The 17,262-nt window shown below is 33.6% G+C and overlaps 1 protein-coding gene and 1 long non-coding RNA gene across 2 annotated transcripts in view; one reads left to right on the top strand and one right to left on the bottom strand.

The window, feature by feature from the left end:
• Positions 1-10,112, top strand: part of dock2-like (dedicator of cytokinesis protein 2) — a 107,701-nt gene extending 97,589 nt beyond the window's left edge. Inside the window, exons 37-53 of the mRNA XM_067391226.1 lie at positions 1,453-1,543; positions 2,900-3,010; positions 3,139-3,228; positions 3,347-3,451; positions 3,569-3,710; positions 4,415-4,496; positions 4,621-4,705; positions 5,632-5,718; positions 5,835-6,011; positions 6,093-6,176; positions 6,317-6,454; positions 6,568-6,686; positions 8,010-8,106; positions 8,253-8,351; positions 9,116-9,215; positions 9,302-9,450; positions 9,647-10,112. Coding sequence (XP_067247327.1) covers positions 1,453-1,543; positions 2,900-3,010; positions 3,139-3,228; positions 3,347-3,451; positions 3,569-3,710; positions 4,415-4,496; positions 4,621-4,705; positions 5,632-5,718; positions 5,835-6,011; positions 6,093-6,176; positions 6,317-6,454; positions 6,568-6,686; positions 8,010-8,106; positions 8,253-8,351; positions 9,116-9,215; positions 9,302-9,450; positions 9,647-9,718 — 1,828 coding nt within the window. The 3' untranslated portion in view covers positions 9,719-10,112. The remainder of the gene's footprint in view (positions 1-1,452; positions 1,544-2,899; positions 3,011-3,138; positions 3,229-3,346; positions 3,452-3,568; positions 3,711-4,414; positions 4,497-4,620; positions 4,706-5,631; positions 5,719-5,834; positions 6,012-6,092; positions 6,177-6,316; positions 6,455-6,567; positions 6,687-8,009; positions 8,107-8,252; positions 8,352-9,115; positions 9,216-9,301; positions 9,451-9,646) is intronic.
• LOC137024278 (uncharacterized) lies at positions 6,011-8,246 on the bottom strand. The gene is made up of 3 exons (XR_010895672.1): positions 8,130-8,246; positions 6,288-6,412; positions 6,011-6,126 (listed from the first exon to the last, which is right to left on the bottom strand). It is a non-coding gene; the product is annotated as an uncharacterized lncRNA (long non-coding RNA).
• Positions 10,113-17,262: the final 7,150 nt, after the last annotated feature.

The raw sequence follows: 17,262 nt of genomic DNA, 5'->3' as shown, positions 1-17,262 counted from the left end.
CAGAGACAGACAGTCGGACGGACAGAATGAGGGACGGAGCGAGACGCATCCGTGTTATTTGACATACTGCTACCTTACAGGCACATTAAACTTAAATGACTGCAGAGATGCATTCTGGGTAAAACGTGAGCAAATTCTCTGATACTCTGATTGCCCGGGTGAGATGAAGGAATATGTGAGGGTTTATAGTCTTAAATGTTTGCTATTGAGGTTGTCATTAAACATGAGACAATCAGATTATGTGTCACGTCCTTGAGAAACATAAATAATATTCAGCTTTAATACAAGACAAACAGAGATCATCTAGTTTATTTATAACTTTCATTGTTTTCCTGTCATGACCTTTGACCTGTGAAATGAGCAAGAAAGATATTATGAAAATGAGATTTCTATAAAGGCAAGCTTAAAGAAATAACAATAAAATGAAATCATGCATGCACATAATGTTGAACATCAATTCTGCACCAGTTTACATCTATAATATCACCTACAATAAGACAAATGGACTGCAACATGTAATGGCTTGGTGAATAGAATAGAATAGAATAGAATAGAATAGAATAGAATAGAATAGAATAGAATAGATTTATGTGCAGCTACAAGTATAAGTATGCAGATATGCTTTAGAAAGTATAATGTACAATACAATATAATATACACTATTCAGTACAGTACAATAGCAATATATATCAATATAATAATTGCTTATTGCAATTATTACCATATGTAATCATGAATCTGAATTGAATATAGTTTTCTTTGATCATGTTGCTCTTGGAATAAACTTTTGAAGCCATACTTTGCTGTAATTTTACCACACTTACCACACTATGATTTTAAACACCCTGAAGTTTAGGCTCTTTGCTTCATGTAGTACTTAACACCCCTTACCACGGTAAAATCTCTTTAACAACGGCCTCAAGTGCCTTATGACTTTATGCAGTACTGCCTCCTTGTGGTAAAAATGGAAACTTAATACAATATCACAATGTCAGAATGGAGTGTGTGTGTGTGTGTGTGTGTGTGTATATATATATATATATATATATATATATATATATATATATATATATATATATATATATATATATATATATATATATATATATATATATATATATAATTAATTTATAATTGAATTTTTCATTTTATACTTTAAAGTATCATATAATTTATATTTTATATTTTAATATAATATATTTCGTTATTTAAATATAATTTATATTAATTATATATTGTTCAGTGTTCATGTTTCTATATATATAATTAATATACATATTTATATTCATAAAATGTATATTAAAAATAATGTTTAAATTAATTATATATATTAATTTATAATTTAATTTATATGTAATACTTTATAAAATCAAATATTTTTTTTATTTTTATATTTATACTTTTTTTTAGAATTAATGAATTAATTTTGAATGTTCTGTGTGTGATTCCAAGGTACCTCTACAAACTTCGGGATCTTCATTTGGATGGAGAAAACTACACCGAGGCGGCGTATACACTGCTGCTGCACTCCAAACTGCTGAAGGTGAACAAACACACTTGCTGACACACATTGTATTTTTGTATCTTCATCAGGGCTTTCCATTGTATTGTTTTTAAACTGAGCTAATGATATTTTTATACCCTAAACGTAACCCTCACAGAAACATGTTTGCATTTTTACATGTTAGAACATTATTTTGGTGTGTTTATTAATCATTTTTCAATTAATGATTGGCTGGTAGCTGATCTCAAGTTTTGCTATCTTTGTTGGGACATTTGTACACACACACACACACACACACAATCTCAGAGATGTTTTGATTGGGTCACATAATACAAATCTTCCCTGGTTGAGTTACTGTCGTCCTGACTGTGTCCTGTGATGCCCTGTGTGCAGATAAAGCCTCCAGGTCAAATTTATGACATCAGCACAGTTACCGCGAGCCGGGCAGCAGATTTATACAGCTCTTTACCCTGCCTTCTCTCTCTCTCTCTCTCAGATGAGAAAGGCAGCAAAAACACTGCACAGTTTATGCCTTTATACTAATGTTGTTTTATTACACTCAGCATCTCCTCCCATTAGAAACCACTTGAGTTCGTCCTCTCGCTTTATTTCCTGTCACACAAACCTCAATTAAACAAAAGATGAAAGTTACAAATGCTCTTAGAAAAATACTTTTGTGTTTAATAGGTTATTTCAGTTTTTCTAGTGGTAGTGTTTTACGAGCTGCTTAATTCATAACATTCAATTAAAATTAAAAATGTAAACAAAATGTTAAATATTTTGTAGATTTTACACACATAACCATATAAAGTATATGTTTTACTGTGTGTACAACACACACTCTTCTATATAGATTCTATATAGAACTCTAGGGTTCTTGACTCTATTTTAAAGACCCCTTTTTGCTAAAAAGGCTCTATATAAAGAGAAATGTCTTAAATGATTGCATGATACTTTCATGTTCAATGGGTTAGTTTAATTCATAAAATGTAATTAAAATTAAAAAGAATTCAAACAAAATGAATGAATTAAAACTAAATCCATAGAAAGATTCCATAATCTAAAAGGTTCTAAATACGTATCACCTGACGGAACCCTTTAAGGTTCCATATAGAACCTTTTGTTCTAAGAGTGAGATTGACACTGACATGCAGATTTTTGTATATCAACACTGTTATTGAACTGAATTGAGCTGAGTAAAAAAAAAATTGAATCTGTCTCCTATTTGATGAAGTTTCCTTCATTGATTCTGTTATTTTCCTGTTCATCACTGTGAAGCTGCTTTAAATCAATAATGAATAAAGTGCTATAGAAGCAAATGTGAGTTGACTTAATGTTGTGATGTGAATGAATAATGTTGTGATGTGAATGAATGATGTTGTGATGTGTTTGCAGTGGTCAGAGGAGCAGTGCGCCCTTCAGCTGGACTATCAGACACCTCAGTCGCAGCGGCAGCTCAAAGAAACACTCTATGACACCATCATCAGCTACTTTGATAAGGGCAAGGTCAGCAGATCCACACACTTTACAGATGGACTTACAGTAGAATATTAATTAAATTTGACTTTTTGGGGAACTGAAATGTATGTTAAATAGTGTAAATTTGTCTGTAAAACTGTTTTTTTGCGTGTCAGATGTGGGAGGAGGCCATCACTCTGTGTAAGGAGTTAGCGGATCAGTTTGAGATGGAGGTCTTTGATTACGAGCTTCTCGGACAGAAACTGGTAACACAAACTATAAGCTTTCCATCTTTTAGACATCAGTTTTTCTTGGTGTTTTAGCATTAAAAGCTTTTTAGCATTTTCCCTCTTTGTTTACTTCATGAATTAATTCCTTCTGCAGAATCAGCAAGCTAAGTTTTACGAGAACATTATGAAGATCCTGCGGCCCAAGCCGGACTACTTCGCTGTGGGATACTACGGATGCGGCTTCCCTCAGTTCCTCAGGGTCAGTGTGTGTTTATTATTTTATTAATAATTGATAATAATTATTAATAATGGCAAAACTGTCCTAACAGATCCTGTAATCTAGATTATGATGTTTTATTATATTTCATTTCATCAGAATAAGGTTTTCATTCACCGTGGGAAGGAGTACGAGCGCAGGGAAGATTTCCAGAGTCATTTGATGAGTCAGTTTCCCAGCGCTGTGAGACTCAACATCACCACGATGCCTGGAGACGACATTAAAAACTCAAGCATGCAGTGTATCCTTTACATATACTTTATGGGCATATATATATATATATATATATATATATATATATATATATATATATATGTATGTATATATGTATATATATATATATATGTATATATCTATATTTATATATAGATATATTTATATATATCTGTGTGTTTGTGTGTGTTTATAATTGAGTTCGACATTATCGTATATTATATTATATTATTTTATATTATATTATATTATATTATATTATATTATATTATATTATATTTTATTATATTATATTATATTAATTATATACTTTAGCCCTTATATGACATAAAAAAAAAACAACATATTTTCATTTTTAAATATACATGGTCAGTTTGGAAATACACATTCTCATTTACATAATATTGAATTATTATTTTATAAAATATATTTACTAATTTTTAATCTTTTAGTTTCATTTTATCACTTATTTTTAATTATAATGTAATGCTTTTATATTACTTATATTATGTCTTTAGTCCTTATATTTTTACTCTTTTTTTAATTCATTATCTTTTAGTTTTATTTTATCTTTTTATTTTATTTATATATTTTATCTCCCCCCCTTAATTTAATATATGACTTTAGCCCTTATAAAACTTCTTCTTCTTCTTCTTTTTTTTTTTTTAAATCATATTTTCACATGTTCAAATATAAATGGTCAGTGTGTTGTTCTTATCCAGTCTGGATCAGATATCCAGTGTTTTACTGTCCAACCGGTTCTTGAGATCCCTCCACGTCTGAAGAACAAACCAGTCCCTGATCAGATCATCAAGTGAGTCTGCAGCTCACTGACCAATCAGAACAATTACAACACAAAACACATTCAATACGTGTAAATCTACAGCCGTGTCATGATCTGACATGTTTCTCCTCATGTGTTCTGTGTCTCTCTGTAGTTTCTACAAGTCGAACTACGTTCAGCGGTTCCAGTATTCCAGACCCGTGAGGAAAGGGAAAGTGGATCCTGATAATGAGTTTGCTGTGAGTCCTAACATATTCATTACATACAAATGTGTAAAAGATGTTCTCTCATACTGTAGATCTCTGTTGTTCATATTATAATCATTTCACCCTAAAGATTCCTTTTCACTGTCTGTGATCTTCGGATGCACAGAAAACATGGCACATTTATTGATAAAGCCTTGATACATATTTACCATAATGATCATTTCTGACTGATTTATTTTCAGATTTAGAGCAAGCATTTAGAATAAAGTTATGTTAATAATTCTCAATTCATGCACAAAGTTTTAATTGGAATACATCCTCAATTTTTTTTCCAGATCTCTCTAGAAAAACAAGCAATGTGGTCTGATAACACTAGCCTAAAATAAGACTAAATAAATGACTCCAGTATTTTGTGGTTTTGGGTGTGTGGAAGAGTTTATAAACCAAGTTATTGCAGCATAAACTTGAATAAAACACATGAAACAAGACTAAAAGAAAATGTCACTGATTAGATTCCTTTGCAAAGTTAGTATTTCCATATACAAGTGGCTAAAATCATTAAATAAATCTCTCCAACGTTAATTATATAGTAATATAGTTCCACGTTAATGTATGATTTGGGTCGTGAAGGAGCTGAGAAAGACAGAAATGAGACCCAATCTATGATGATTAAATGACATTATGCAGTGTGCAGTTTGAACAGCAGATGGAGATGTTTGACCACTTCTATTAGTAATTTGATATGAAGCCAAACACCAACAAGGAATAAACCCCCAAAACAAGCCAAAAGCCACAACACACTGAACTCAGTTTTCAGGTCACTTTGAAGAGTCTTTTGTCACTCACAAACACATTGAAACACACACACACACACACACACACAGACTGGCTCATTTACATTCTCTGTTCTCTTTAACAACATGAGTTCTCTATCTTCTGTGTCTTTTCTCTCTCTTCAGTCTATGTGGATTGAACGCACCACATTCATAACTGCGTACAAACTCCCAGGAATCCTGCGCTGGTTTGAGGCCATTAGCACGACCCACGTGAGTGTCCGTCCCTGTCAATCAAACTTTGCCTGTTCTGCATAATGCGCAGTGTATACCACTATAATTTCGAATTGAATTTATAATATAATAATTTGTCTTTATTTCTCTGTCAGGCGACGGTGAGTCCTCTGGAGAACGCCATCGAGACGATGGGACAAACGAATGAGAAAATCCTTACCATGATCAACCAGTACCAGTGTGACGATGCTTTACCCATAAACCCCCTCTCCATGCTGCTCAACGGCATCGTGGATCCCGCCGTCATGGGCGGCTTCGCCAAATACGAGAAGGTCAGAGAGAGACAGTGATTGTGTGTGAGAAGACAGAGAAACGCTGAGAAGGGTTCTTGATCTGTGTGTGTCTTTCTCCAGGCTTTCTTCACAGATGAATACACACAGGAACATCCTGACGACAGAGACAAACTCATGAGACTCAAAGACCTCATCGCATGGCAGGTCAGAAACACTAGACACTTTAGACACTGGGTTTCTCTTTTGATTTGTATTTCTGTCGTGTTGTGAAATGACTTGACACTCGAAACTAGGTTAGGAGGACAGATGGTTAACCTGTTTAAACTCCCGTCTGACTCGTGTAGATCCCGTTGTTGGGCAGAGGAATCAGTCTTCATGGAAAAAGAGTGACCGATGACCTTCGTCCTTTCCACGAGCGCATGGAGGAGTGCTTCAAACAGCTGAGGAAGAAGGTGGAGAAGGAGTATGGAGTCAGAGAGTTGGTAAGGACGAGACACAGAAAGTTGGTCAGATGTGGAAGGATGAGTGTCTTGTTGATCAGAGGAAGTGGACATATAATGAGTTTTCTGGATTTTATCTTCTTCCTCTTTTCTAGCCGGATATGGATGAGAGAAGGTCCACCCGCCCACGCTCTATGCTTCGCTCAGTCCGACAGTCTATCTGCTCATTGGCTGGATCTGAATGCGGAACGCCCACTAAGTTACACCCAGACAGGTGACCACGCCCACATGCACATGACACTCTATGGCCATGTTGAACTTACTGTGAACATTACAAAAGTGTATCTTTTAATATGGGTACTGTGCATTGAATGCAGATTTTCTGTATTTTTATAGAAAGTATAATTTTTAATATTTAATGAAGTTTTATATATACAGTCAAACCAAAAATTATTCAGACATTTTTGATATATTTTTACTAGTGGGTGCAGGACACTATATCTCATTTATGTAAGTGAGGATAGCAAAATAAAGTAAACTGTGACATATTATACCCAAAAATTCTTCATACAGTGAACTACCAGTAAAATTGATAAAAATTTGGAACCAAAAATTATTCAGACACTTTGACCTGACCATGTTTTGCTTAAATGTTATCTGACATAATTAAGATATTTTTTTTCTGACATAGTTTAACTCTGAGATCTTTTCATATTTTATCACCATTTATTTTAAACTATAGTGAATAAACTGTATTAATGAATGAAATGTTCAAAGTGTCTGAATACATTTTGGTTTGACTGTATATATATTAGAATTGAAATATATCATTCTGACACACTATTCAAACTTTGTTGTTATATTGTTTATATGGTTTTTATTGGACTTTTATCAGACACACCTACTAATGATTCCAGTGTGTGAGGCAATATATTTCATATTTTTTATATAATTTTTTATATATATTTTAATATATATATTTTAATTATTTGTATTAATATTTGTCATTTTATTTATTGTTTTGTTATTATTTGTTTAACCCCTTAAATTACATTACAATTTATAGAAAATATGACTTTTTTTTTTTATAGTTTTTAGATTTATATATTTTTAAAAATATATTAAACTAACACATATTAAAAAAAAATATTTTTTTAAATTTTAAATTTTTAAAATTATGTCAGTAGTTTATACATTAATATGGGTATTTTGCACATGCAGACTTTCTGTATGCAAAGTGTCAAAAGTTTAAAAAATTGTATAGAAAATATTTTTTTATAGTTATTTTATGTTTTATATTTTATATTAGAAAAAGTATATTTTATTTTAATTTATTAATATTTGTTTTAATATTTATTTTTTTATTATTTTATTAATTTGTTATTAATATATTGTTTTATTTCTTTTAATATTTGTATTATTTCTGAAATGATGCTAAATTAAGCATGCTGTGAGTAGATCATGTGACAACAATGTAACATGATACTGTTTGAGTTGTTTATCATTGCATAATGTGTTCTGTTACACATCATATTTTTAGAAAGTAGTATTCTATGGCAAACATAACCCCTGTCTCTGTCTCTGTCTATCTCTGTAGCTTGTCTTTGGACAGTTGCGTTCCTCCGTCTCCCTCCATCATCCCTCGTTCCAGTGGAAGTGTCAGTGTGATGGATGAGAGCGGTGTTGAAGTGGAGGTGAGGATGATGAAGATATTCACCTGGAAGTGACTGCTGTCACATGTTTTGACCAATCACAAAAACAGAATCAGAAAAGGGACCAATGAATTGCAGCTCTCCATGGTGACATCATCATGCTCAGCTGATTCTTTCTGTTCTTCCAGGTGAAACTGAGGAAATCCAAGAAGAAGAAGAAATCCAGTCGTAGCAGTATGATCTTCATCAGCGAGGAGAAAGAGCGGAGCAGCACCCTCGACAAACGGGTGAGAGAGAGAGAAAGTACAAGACAGATGTTGTGTGATTTCTGTATGTAGGGAAACAAATACATAAATGTAAAAATAAAAGCAATAAAAGAGAAATAAGTGCAGAAAAAGAAAATACTAAGAATCTAAGAGTAAACTCGAAGGCAAATGTAAGAATAAATAATAAAATGTGTGATATAATACTCCACTTAAAAGAGCATTTTACTAATACTTTTATCATTTTAATGCATGCAGTGGGCACAAGGACATTTCGAAAAAACATCTGTCAGACAAGGTTAATGGAGTTCGATCAGAACAAAACTCATTGGGCTTGTTTGACTCACAGTCCTAGAGGCCTGTGAGGAATTCAAAAGAAATTGGCCACCAGGGGATGCTTCACATTTTTCACATGCATGAATGATTGGATATCACATGATTTTTTGCACATGCCAGTTATGGTTGAACTTTACCTCTAAGACCACCACTGTCAATCAAATCGTTAGTTAAATATTGGAGATTATTTCAAAAAACAACTTTGGCGAACTAGTCCTAGGTTTTTGGCTCAACCTCGATAACTGATAAAATGCTTTAAAACATATAATTCCTTAGTAAATTGCCCGTTTTGGCTGTAAATGGTCTTTTCCATCTATGATCGAGGTGGTTACAGGCTTGCAGCTATATTTTTACAGGTTTGGTCCTTCATTAATCTGTTTGTGTTTTTTATTTCATAGTGATTGTGAAGATGTTATTATGGTAACTATTTTCTTCACTCTCTGTCTCTCTAGCTCTCCAAGAAGCAGGAATTCCGCAGCGACACGAATCTGTCCGAGCCGAGCGAGAGCGGCAGCGGCCTCGTCAACTCCAGATCTCTGCCCACTATTACAGGTACAACACACACACACACTTGTTTAGATCATGGCGGTTCTTCAGATTCATTTCTGTTGTTCTTAATTGAACTTTTGCCGTTTTAGGTCTCTCTCTGTCAGTGGCCAATGGGAGTGAGGAGGTGGAGTCAGCGCGGTCCAAGCGTGACAGTAAGAGCGTGTCTGTGTGTCTGCCGTCTGACCGCACAACTGACCGTCGCTCCAAAGGAGTCATAAACCTGCTCTTTAAAACCAAGGTAACACACACAACAGTGCTTTAACAAGCACAAACACTGGGAATTCTGGGATATTTATTATGGACACAAGCACTTAATTATATGGCCTGTTCTTACATATTTTGGCTATGCATAATGCACTGCATGTATGATGAACACTAGTTTTGTTCATTGATTCAACATTGTGTGTGTGTGTGTGTGTGTGTGTGTTTTTCAGCATAGCTCCAAAGCTGATGAAGCAAAACCATCCTCTGACCCGTCCAATGATGCGTCCAGTCATCATTTTTGAGTCTTTTGTCTCTCAATGTTCTTTACATTTTTGCTTGTTTTTGCTGTTTTAACTATGAAAAGAAATGCTTCAAAAGCTACTAAAGACTTTCTGAGGGTTTCCTCCTGTTTCATCTTCAACTGTAATAAACTGAGCTCTGATTTCATTGAATGTGTTTGAAACAAACTTTAATGAAATGAAGTCATGATTTGCATGAACTTATAAATGTGCCTTAAAAGATCTGCTGTGATGTCAGTAATAAACTTATTTTGGAATCATATCCTGAATGTATTTCATTATTCATATTATGGGCAATATTGGTCACGTTTTAATTTTAAAACAGGAACGTTCACGTTTAATAAAAGGTAGAGCAGAAAGTTCATTTTAGAATTAAATATAAAGTGCTGAAGTTGTTAAAGCTTTGCAAGATCCTTGCAGTGTTTCTGATTCCATCGTTTGAACATCATCAGTAATTAAGGCTATATGAGTAGCTAACACAAATGTTTTATTTTAATGAAATAATCCTCTCGACCACTATATGATCTTGCCAAATTTTATTCAAAAGAAATTCATTCAACAAGAGTCTTTTGCGCCTGTACAGCAGGGGCTGGTTAAATACAAAGTGCAGATGCTTCACACAGCATGAAATTAAAGAAAAAAACATTTAATTTCAGTCCAATTAAACAAAATATTAGGGGGAAAAAACCATTCAAAAAGATATTACAATTTCTTAGACCTATACATGAGGATAAACAACAGAGATCCTCACATTAATCACTTATAGTTTCATGGTCCTTTAACAATTACATAGTTTAGTTAATTACCAATGTTGGAAGTTAATAAACAGTTTCAATACAATTTAAATTCAACTTCAGTTTAATTTACACAGAAGTCATAAGGTAACAAAGCAATCTTTTGATTGTTTTATCATTTGATAATATTGATTATTTGTTGAATAAGCAAATCATCTCTAATCGTGGTCTAATTATTTAATGTTTCATCTTAAGGATAACAACAGTGTAATGTAATCTGTTGACAGAAGATATGAGAGGACAGCAGTCTATGATATAGTTATAGTCACGTACACAAGCTTTGAAAGTGTCTGGGGTGAGCTGAAGCTGATCGGCGCTCATTTTCTCAATTAACAATGTGTATCATTTGTAAATCCTATCCATTTACCCAACAGTTACTGTAAGTACATTCATTTAACATTCTAGTCTTCCTTTGATTTTTTCTAATCTTTAGATTTTATCAGTTCTGGCTCTATTGTTTTTTAAATCATATTAACTGCCATTAATCACTGACATTAAATTTGCACAAATATAAATGTTTCTTTAAAAACAATCAAATTTTGCACCCATTTTGCTAAAAAAAAAACCACTTAGACCTTAACTTATGAAAATTATGAAGAAACTTCAATGACTGTTTATATAAAGCCATGCAATCAGAAACAAATTGAGAACAGATTAATCGAGCATTGACTTTTCATAGAATGACACCTCATAGAAAAATGGAATTGAGAAGTGAATCTTCAGTTGCACCAGCATTTTGAAGGTGTTTAAAGGTTTGCAGAGGCACTTGAAATATTTAGTAGGCTGTAATACATTCAAACAGACTATAAAGATTTAGACTATAATATAGTAGTATATCTATTCTAATAGACATATAACCCATTCTGTAACCTATATTCACTTTATAGTTTACCATAATTCAGGTGCACTTCATTGTTCAAGAAGCCAATTTGAGAGAAAATCAATCATTAATTAATTAATGTAATCTGCTGATGTCATTGAGAACTGCTGGTGCAACTGTGTTGTGATGTTCAGCCTGCCAGAGGAGTCAAACGCATGATATCAGCTGCAGCATCAAAGATGAAGCCTGAAGACGAGTACAGAACACAGAATATTAGAAACATGACTTTACATGCAAGCATTAAACAATTTCTATCCTTAATTCCTTTATTTTCACAGGAGAAAAATGAAATTACTGCAGAGCTGCTCAGAGGGACCACTGTGGCCCTTAAATAAAATGTTATTAAAAACAATACGTTGTAAACACTTTGCTGTATCGTGATTGTGCAACATTAGATAATGCTAACAGCAGTGTTTCTCAACTGGTGGGTCGCGGAGAGCGTGATCAAAGAAACAACAACACATAATCCTATGTTTTTCTGATGCAAGACTTTTATTTTGAAAGACGTGCATGAACGCTGTTGACTCTTCTGTTGGACACAGATTAAGTAAAGAGTGCTTGAGAACAACGTCCCAGTTCAGTATCTGTGGTCAGATAGGATGTTATCAGGCTATACGTCAGTGTCATTATTCTAATGTCACTTTGAGAAAACCAATGTATGTGATAAATGGGAGTAGATATGCATTGTGCCAGTAAAGATGAATATATATACAGATGAGTGTACTATATATACAGTGTTGGGTGTAACGTGTTACTGTAATCAAATTACTTATCCACTGAAAAAGTAAATTAAGGGATTACGGTTCATTTTTAGGTCATTTAATTACAGTTACTTATAATGTTCTTGCGTTACATACTGTAAATTGGTTCAACAGTTCTGTATAAATCAATATTGAATTTAAAATGTAAATTTGTCATCTAAAGGTAAAAGTGAACACTGCCTCTTTATGTAGTCATTAAATGTGGATTTTTAACTCCAACTGTTGCAGTCTGTCAGTCATTTAATGCATGTCAATGGGAACATCATCTATAAGAGTAAAAAAAAACACGCACAAACAAATCCAAATTAAACCCTGCAGCTCATGACGACACATTGATGTCCTAACACGAACCAATCGGTTTGTGCGAGAAACCGAACGGTATTTATATAATTTTTTTTTTTTTACTTCTAATACAATACTATGTCCAGCTGCCTTGAGCATCCGGTGTGTGAGGTCTGAAAACGCTCTGATGCCGGAAGTGATCTCTCACGTGTATATGTCAATAAGTGCGAGATATTACTTCCGTTGTCAGAGCTCATTTTAATGCAGAGTTAAAATATATAGGATTGTTTTATTTGATAGATTTATACAATATATTTAAGTATATCTGGTCAAGGTTTATATGGATTTTAAGAAGTAATTAGTAACTAGTTTAATTACTTATTGCGTAATTATATTACTTTTCAGACAGAGTAATTAGAAAAGTATTTTAAATACAACATTGATGATGTAATTAGTAATTAATTAGTTTTTTAAAGTAATTTGCCCGGCACTGATTATATACTGAATATAACACTGAATATAATGTCAAATAATACTATATGGGTGCTTACATTATGGGTGAGGACATGGATGGAGTGATGGTGCCTGATAAGTGATTTCATCAGTAAATTTACAGCACATTACTGCCATTATTTTAAAAGTTATACTTACTAAATAATATAATCACTGACAATATTATTTAAAAACTTATAATATAAATTCCAAATATTAATATTGTATGCAGTGAGTGAAAGTCCAAAGTGTCCAGCAAATGAAATACAGGAGGGACAGTGCTGCAGTTCAGACTAGAATATTGTATATGCAGCTGTACGTCCTCGTTCAACCTTGGACCGGAACGTTACATCAGCTAATTAAACGAGTCTTATAGGGATGCACAATGTCTAGATAGAGATCATGTGTACAGTTGATAAGAATAACGATGAGGCACACAATAAAAAAATAAGGTGAACCTCAGGCAGTGGGTCTTCACATTAAGATACATTATAGTGAGAAATTATCATATTAGAGCACATTACTTACTCTGAGCAAAGTTCTGATGACCTTGACCTCCATCTTTTCCTCCTTCATTGACTGGTTCTTCTCCAGGATCTCTGAGTGGGTATTTTCTCCTTTATTGACTGATCCTTCTCTGATATGAATAAATTATATTACTCTTAGGATTATTGTTTTACCGTTTTCTGCATTTATTTATTCTGTTGTTATTGTTGTCACAAAGAAAGCTTGAATAAACTACTTAACTGTTAAAATCTGTTTGTTAAAGTCAGAATTCTGAGATATAAAGTCGCAATTGCGAGTTATAAAGTCAGAATTCTGAGATAAAAAGTCGCAATTGCGTGATATAAAGTCAGAATTCTGAGATAAAAAGTCGCAATTGCGTGATATAAAGTCAGAATTCTGAGATAAAAAGTCGCAATTGCGTGATATAAAGTCAGAATTCTGAGATAAAAAGTCGCAATTGCGAGTTATAAAGTCAGAATTCTGAGATATAAAGTCGCAATTGCGAGTTATAAAGTCAGAATTCTGAGATAAAAAGTGATATAAAGTCAGAATTCTGAGATAAAACTTTATATCTCAGAATTCTGACTTTTTCTCACTACTGTGAACGTTATTTCTCACAGTTCTTACTTTGCTTGCGTTTCCTTTCATTGCGACTGACCATCAGGATTACTGCTTTGTTATTTTTATACATTAAATAGAGGACATCATAAAGGATTATTTTTAGCGCCGATTTACCGGTAAAGAAATATTGATTTTACTGGAGGAGACACATAAAGATTAGTCTCCGGACATATGCATTATGCAGGAATATGCATATAGAATGTTTCCACGGTAACCTTGTACACAGCGTTTCAAGGAGAAAAAACAGCTTTTACTGCCATCTAGTGGGCTTAATACTAAAACAACCAATACCTATCATGTTTCATTAACTTTGCAACTCAAGGGTAGAATCATGCAATTCTGCAAATTACAGTCGAGGTATTTAGACAATAAAAGTTGTTTTTAACAGAATGGATACACTAATGAATTTGACACAATAATAACAATATAATAGTAATAATAAGAATAATCAGCTGTGGCGGAGGCGCAATAAATCAGACAAAGCTGAAGTGGAACATTTTAATACATCCAACAGCTTCAGACTTCACTGCAGCACGGCTTTCGTTGGATGCACTGTTATAGACAGAGATACTGACCATCAGTTAATTGCGAGAAAAAAAGTCAGAATTCTGACTTTTTATCACGCAATTGCGACTTTATATCTCAGAATTCTGACTTTATAACTCGCAATTGCGACTTTATATCTCAGAATTCTGACTTTATAACTCGCAATTGCGACTTTATATCTCAGAATTCTGACTTTATAACTCGCAATTGCAACTTTATATCTCAGAAATCTGACTTTATAACTCGCAATTGCGACTTTATATCTCAGAATTCTGACTTTATAACTCGCAATTGCGACTTTATATCTCAGAATTCTGACTTTTTATCACGCAATTGCGACTTTATATCTCAGAATTCTGACTTTATAACTCGCAATTGTGACTTTATATCTCAGAATTCTAACTTTATAACTCGCAATTGCGACTTTATATCTCAGAATTCTGACTTTATAACTCGCAATTGCGACTTTATATCTCAGAATTCTGACTTTATAACTCGCAATTGCGACTTTATATCTCAGAATTCTGACTTTTTATCACGCAATTGCGACTTTATATCTCAGAATTCTGACTTTATAACTCGCAATTGCGACTTTATATCTCAGAATTCTGACTTTATAACTCGCAATTGCGACTTTATATCTCAGAATTCTGACTTTATAACTTGCAATTGCGACTTTATATCTCAGAATTCTGACTTTATAACTCGCAATTGCGACTTTATATCTCAGAATTCTGACTTTATAACTCGCAATTGCGACTTTATATCTCAGAATTCTAACTTTATAACTCGCAATTGCGACTTTATATCTCAGAATTCTGACTTTATAACTCGCAATTGCGACTTTATATCTCAGAATTCTGACTTTATAACTCGCAATTGCGACTTTATATCTCAGAATTCTGACTTTTTATCACGCAATTGCGACTTTATATCTCAGAATTCTGACTTTATAACTCGCAATTGCGACTTTATATCTCAGAATTCTGACTTTTTATCACGCAATTGCGACTTTATATCTCAGAATTCTGACTTTATAACTCGCAATTGCGACTTTATATCTCAGAATTCTGACTTTATAACTCGCAATTGCGACTTTATATCTCAGAATTCTGACTTTATAACTCGCAATTGCGACTTTATATCTCAGAATTCTGACTTTATAACTCGCAATTCTGAGATAAAAAGTCGCAATTAATCTTTTTTTTTTTTTTTTTTTTGTGGCTTTTTTTTTTTTTTTAAGTGGCGGTTTTTTTTTTTTTTTTTTTAGTGGCGGAAACGGGCTTCCATAATTATCCCTTAATAAAACAAGAACAAAAACATACAGTGAACTACAGTATTTTTATTATCTGACATACATTTGTCAGTTATATTATTTATTTATTTTAAGTGAAAAAGAACTTCAAATGCAGCCACAAATCTAACACTGTAAACTGAAAAAAATATAGTATATTAGTTTTACAATTACTATAAAAACAGTGCAACAAATAAATCTAGGAATATAATTATATAAGAAAAAAAAATCTCTTTAAAACTTGAAGCCCAGAAACAATTTTGTTAAATAAAAATCTCACGTTTTCGACGACTGACAGCAGCTGGTCATCCAGAACAATAAACCCGACAATTTTGTCGGTTATTTTTATTTGTCTTTTGAAAACTTTTCTCTTTGTTTGAATGAAGCTGGCACGCCTCATCCTTCTCTATCTTAAGCGCGTCAAACGCCCAAATCGCTCAATTCGCACCGCGTCATTCACGCGAATCGCGCCGCAGGGAGTCAATTCGCGTCTTTGCATTGACTTAACATGTAAATCACTCGCGCTTATCGCTTCATTCGCGTCTGGTGTGAATGCAGCATTAGCCTTTATGTAACCATCGTGTTGCGCAGGGTGACGCGTCTTCAAATGCTTTATTAAGTTATTTGTGTTAAAGTTGCCAATACTTGTGCCACTCGAAATTGCAGCATTGCATACGAGACATGTCGCCGTTTTACTGGCGCGTTTTCACTTCTCCGCTGCTCTAAACAGTGGTTGCTTGTGGCAACACAGCACAACTTCCTGTGTTTGCATTCTGAGCCGCGAAGAAGAAGTGATTTCCGATTTGCTGCGTTAAGCAAAGATAGCGGGCACAACTAGGTATTGTTTAAGAAAATGGTATCGGATCGGTACGTGAGTTTAAATACTCGCCGATACCGATGCCAGACATTTTTGTGGTATCGGTGATATTTCCGATACTAGTATCGGAATCGGAACAACCCTTATTTTGGGGGGCAGTCATGGCCTAATGGTTAGAGTCAGACTAGTAACTAGGAAGTTTGACTAGGAAGTTTGCAGGTTCTATCGTCAATACGGGCAGGAAATGAAATGCTCTTGAGCAAGGAACCTAACCCCCAATCACTCCCCAGGCCATCAAAATGGCTGTCCACTGTTCCGGGTGTGTGTGTCCACGGATTGCAGTGTTTGTGCACTAACTTGTATGGGTTAAACGCAGAGAACAAAATCAGAGTATGAGTTACCATACCATTGTGTTGTAAGTGTGGTGTTTCTTAAAATAATCTTAAATATCTTCAGGCTGTAAAATGTCCTCTGCTTTATCATTATAATGCAGTTTTTATCAAATGACAAATTAAAGTGTTTGTCACTGAACATTTGCAGAACAATGGGCTGT

Source organism: Chanodichthys erythropterus, chromosome 1, assembly GCF_024489055.1.
Source record: "Chanodichthys erythropterus isolate Z2021 chromosome 1, ASM2448905v1, whole genome shotgun sequence".
Classification (NCBI taxonomy): domain Eukaryota; kingdom Metazoa; phylum Chordata; class Actinopteri; order Cypriniformes; family Xenocyprididae; genus Chanodichthys; species Chanodichthys erythropterus.
This window is presented reverse-complemented; position numbering and strand designations above follow the sequence as displayed.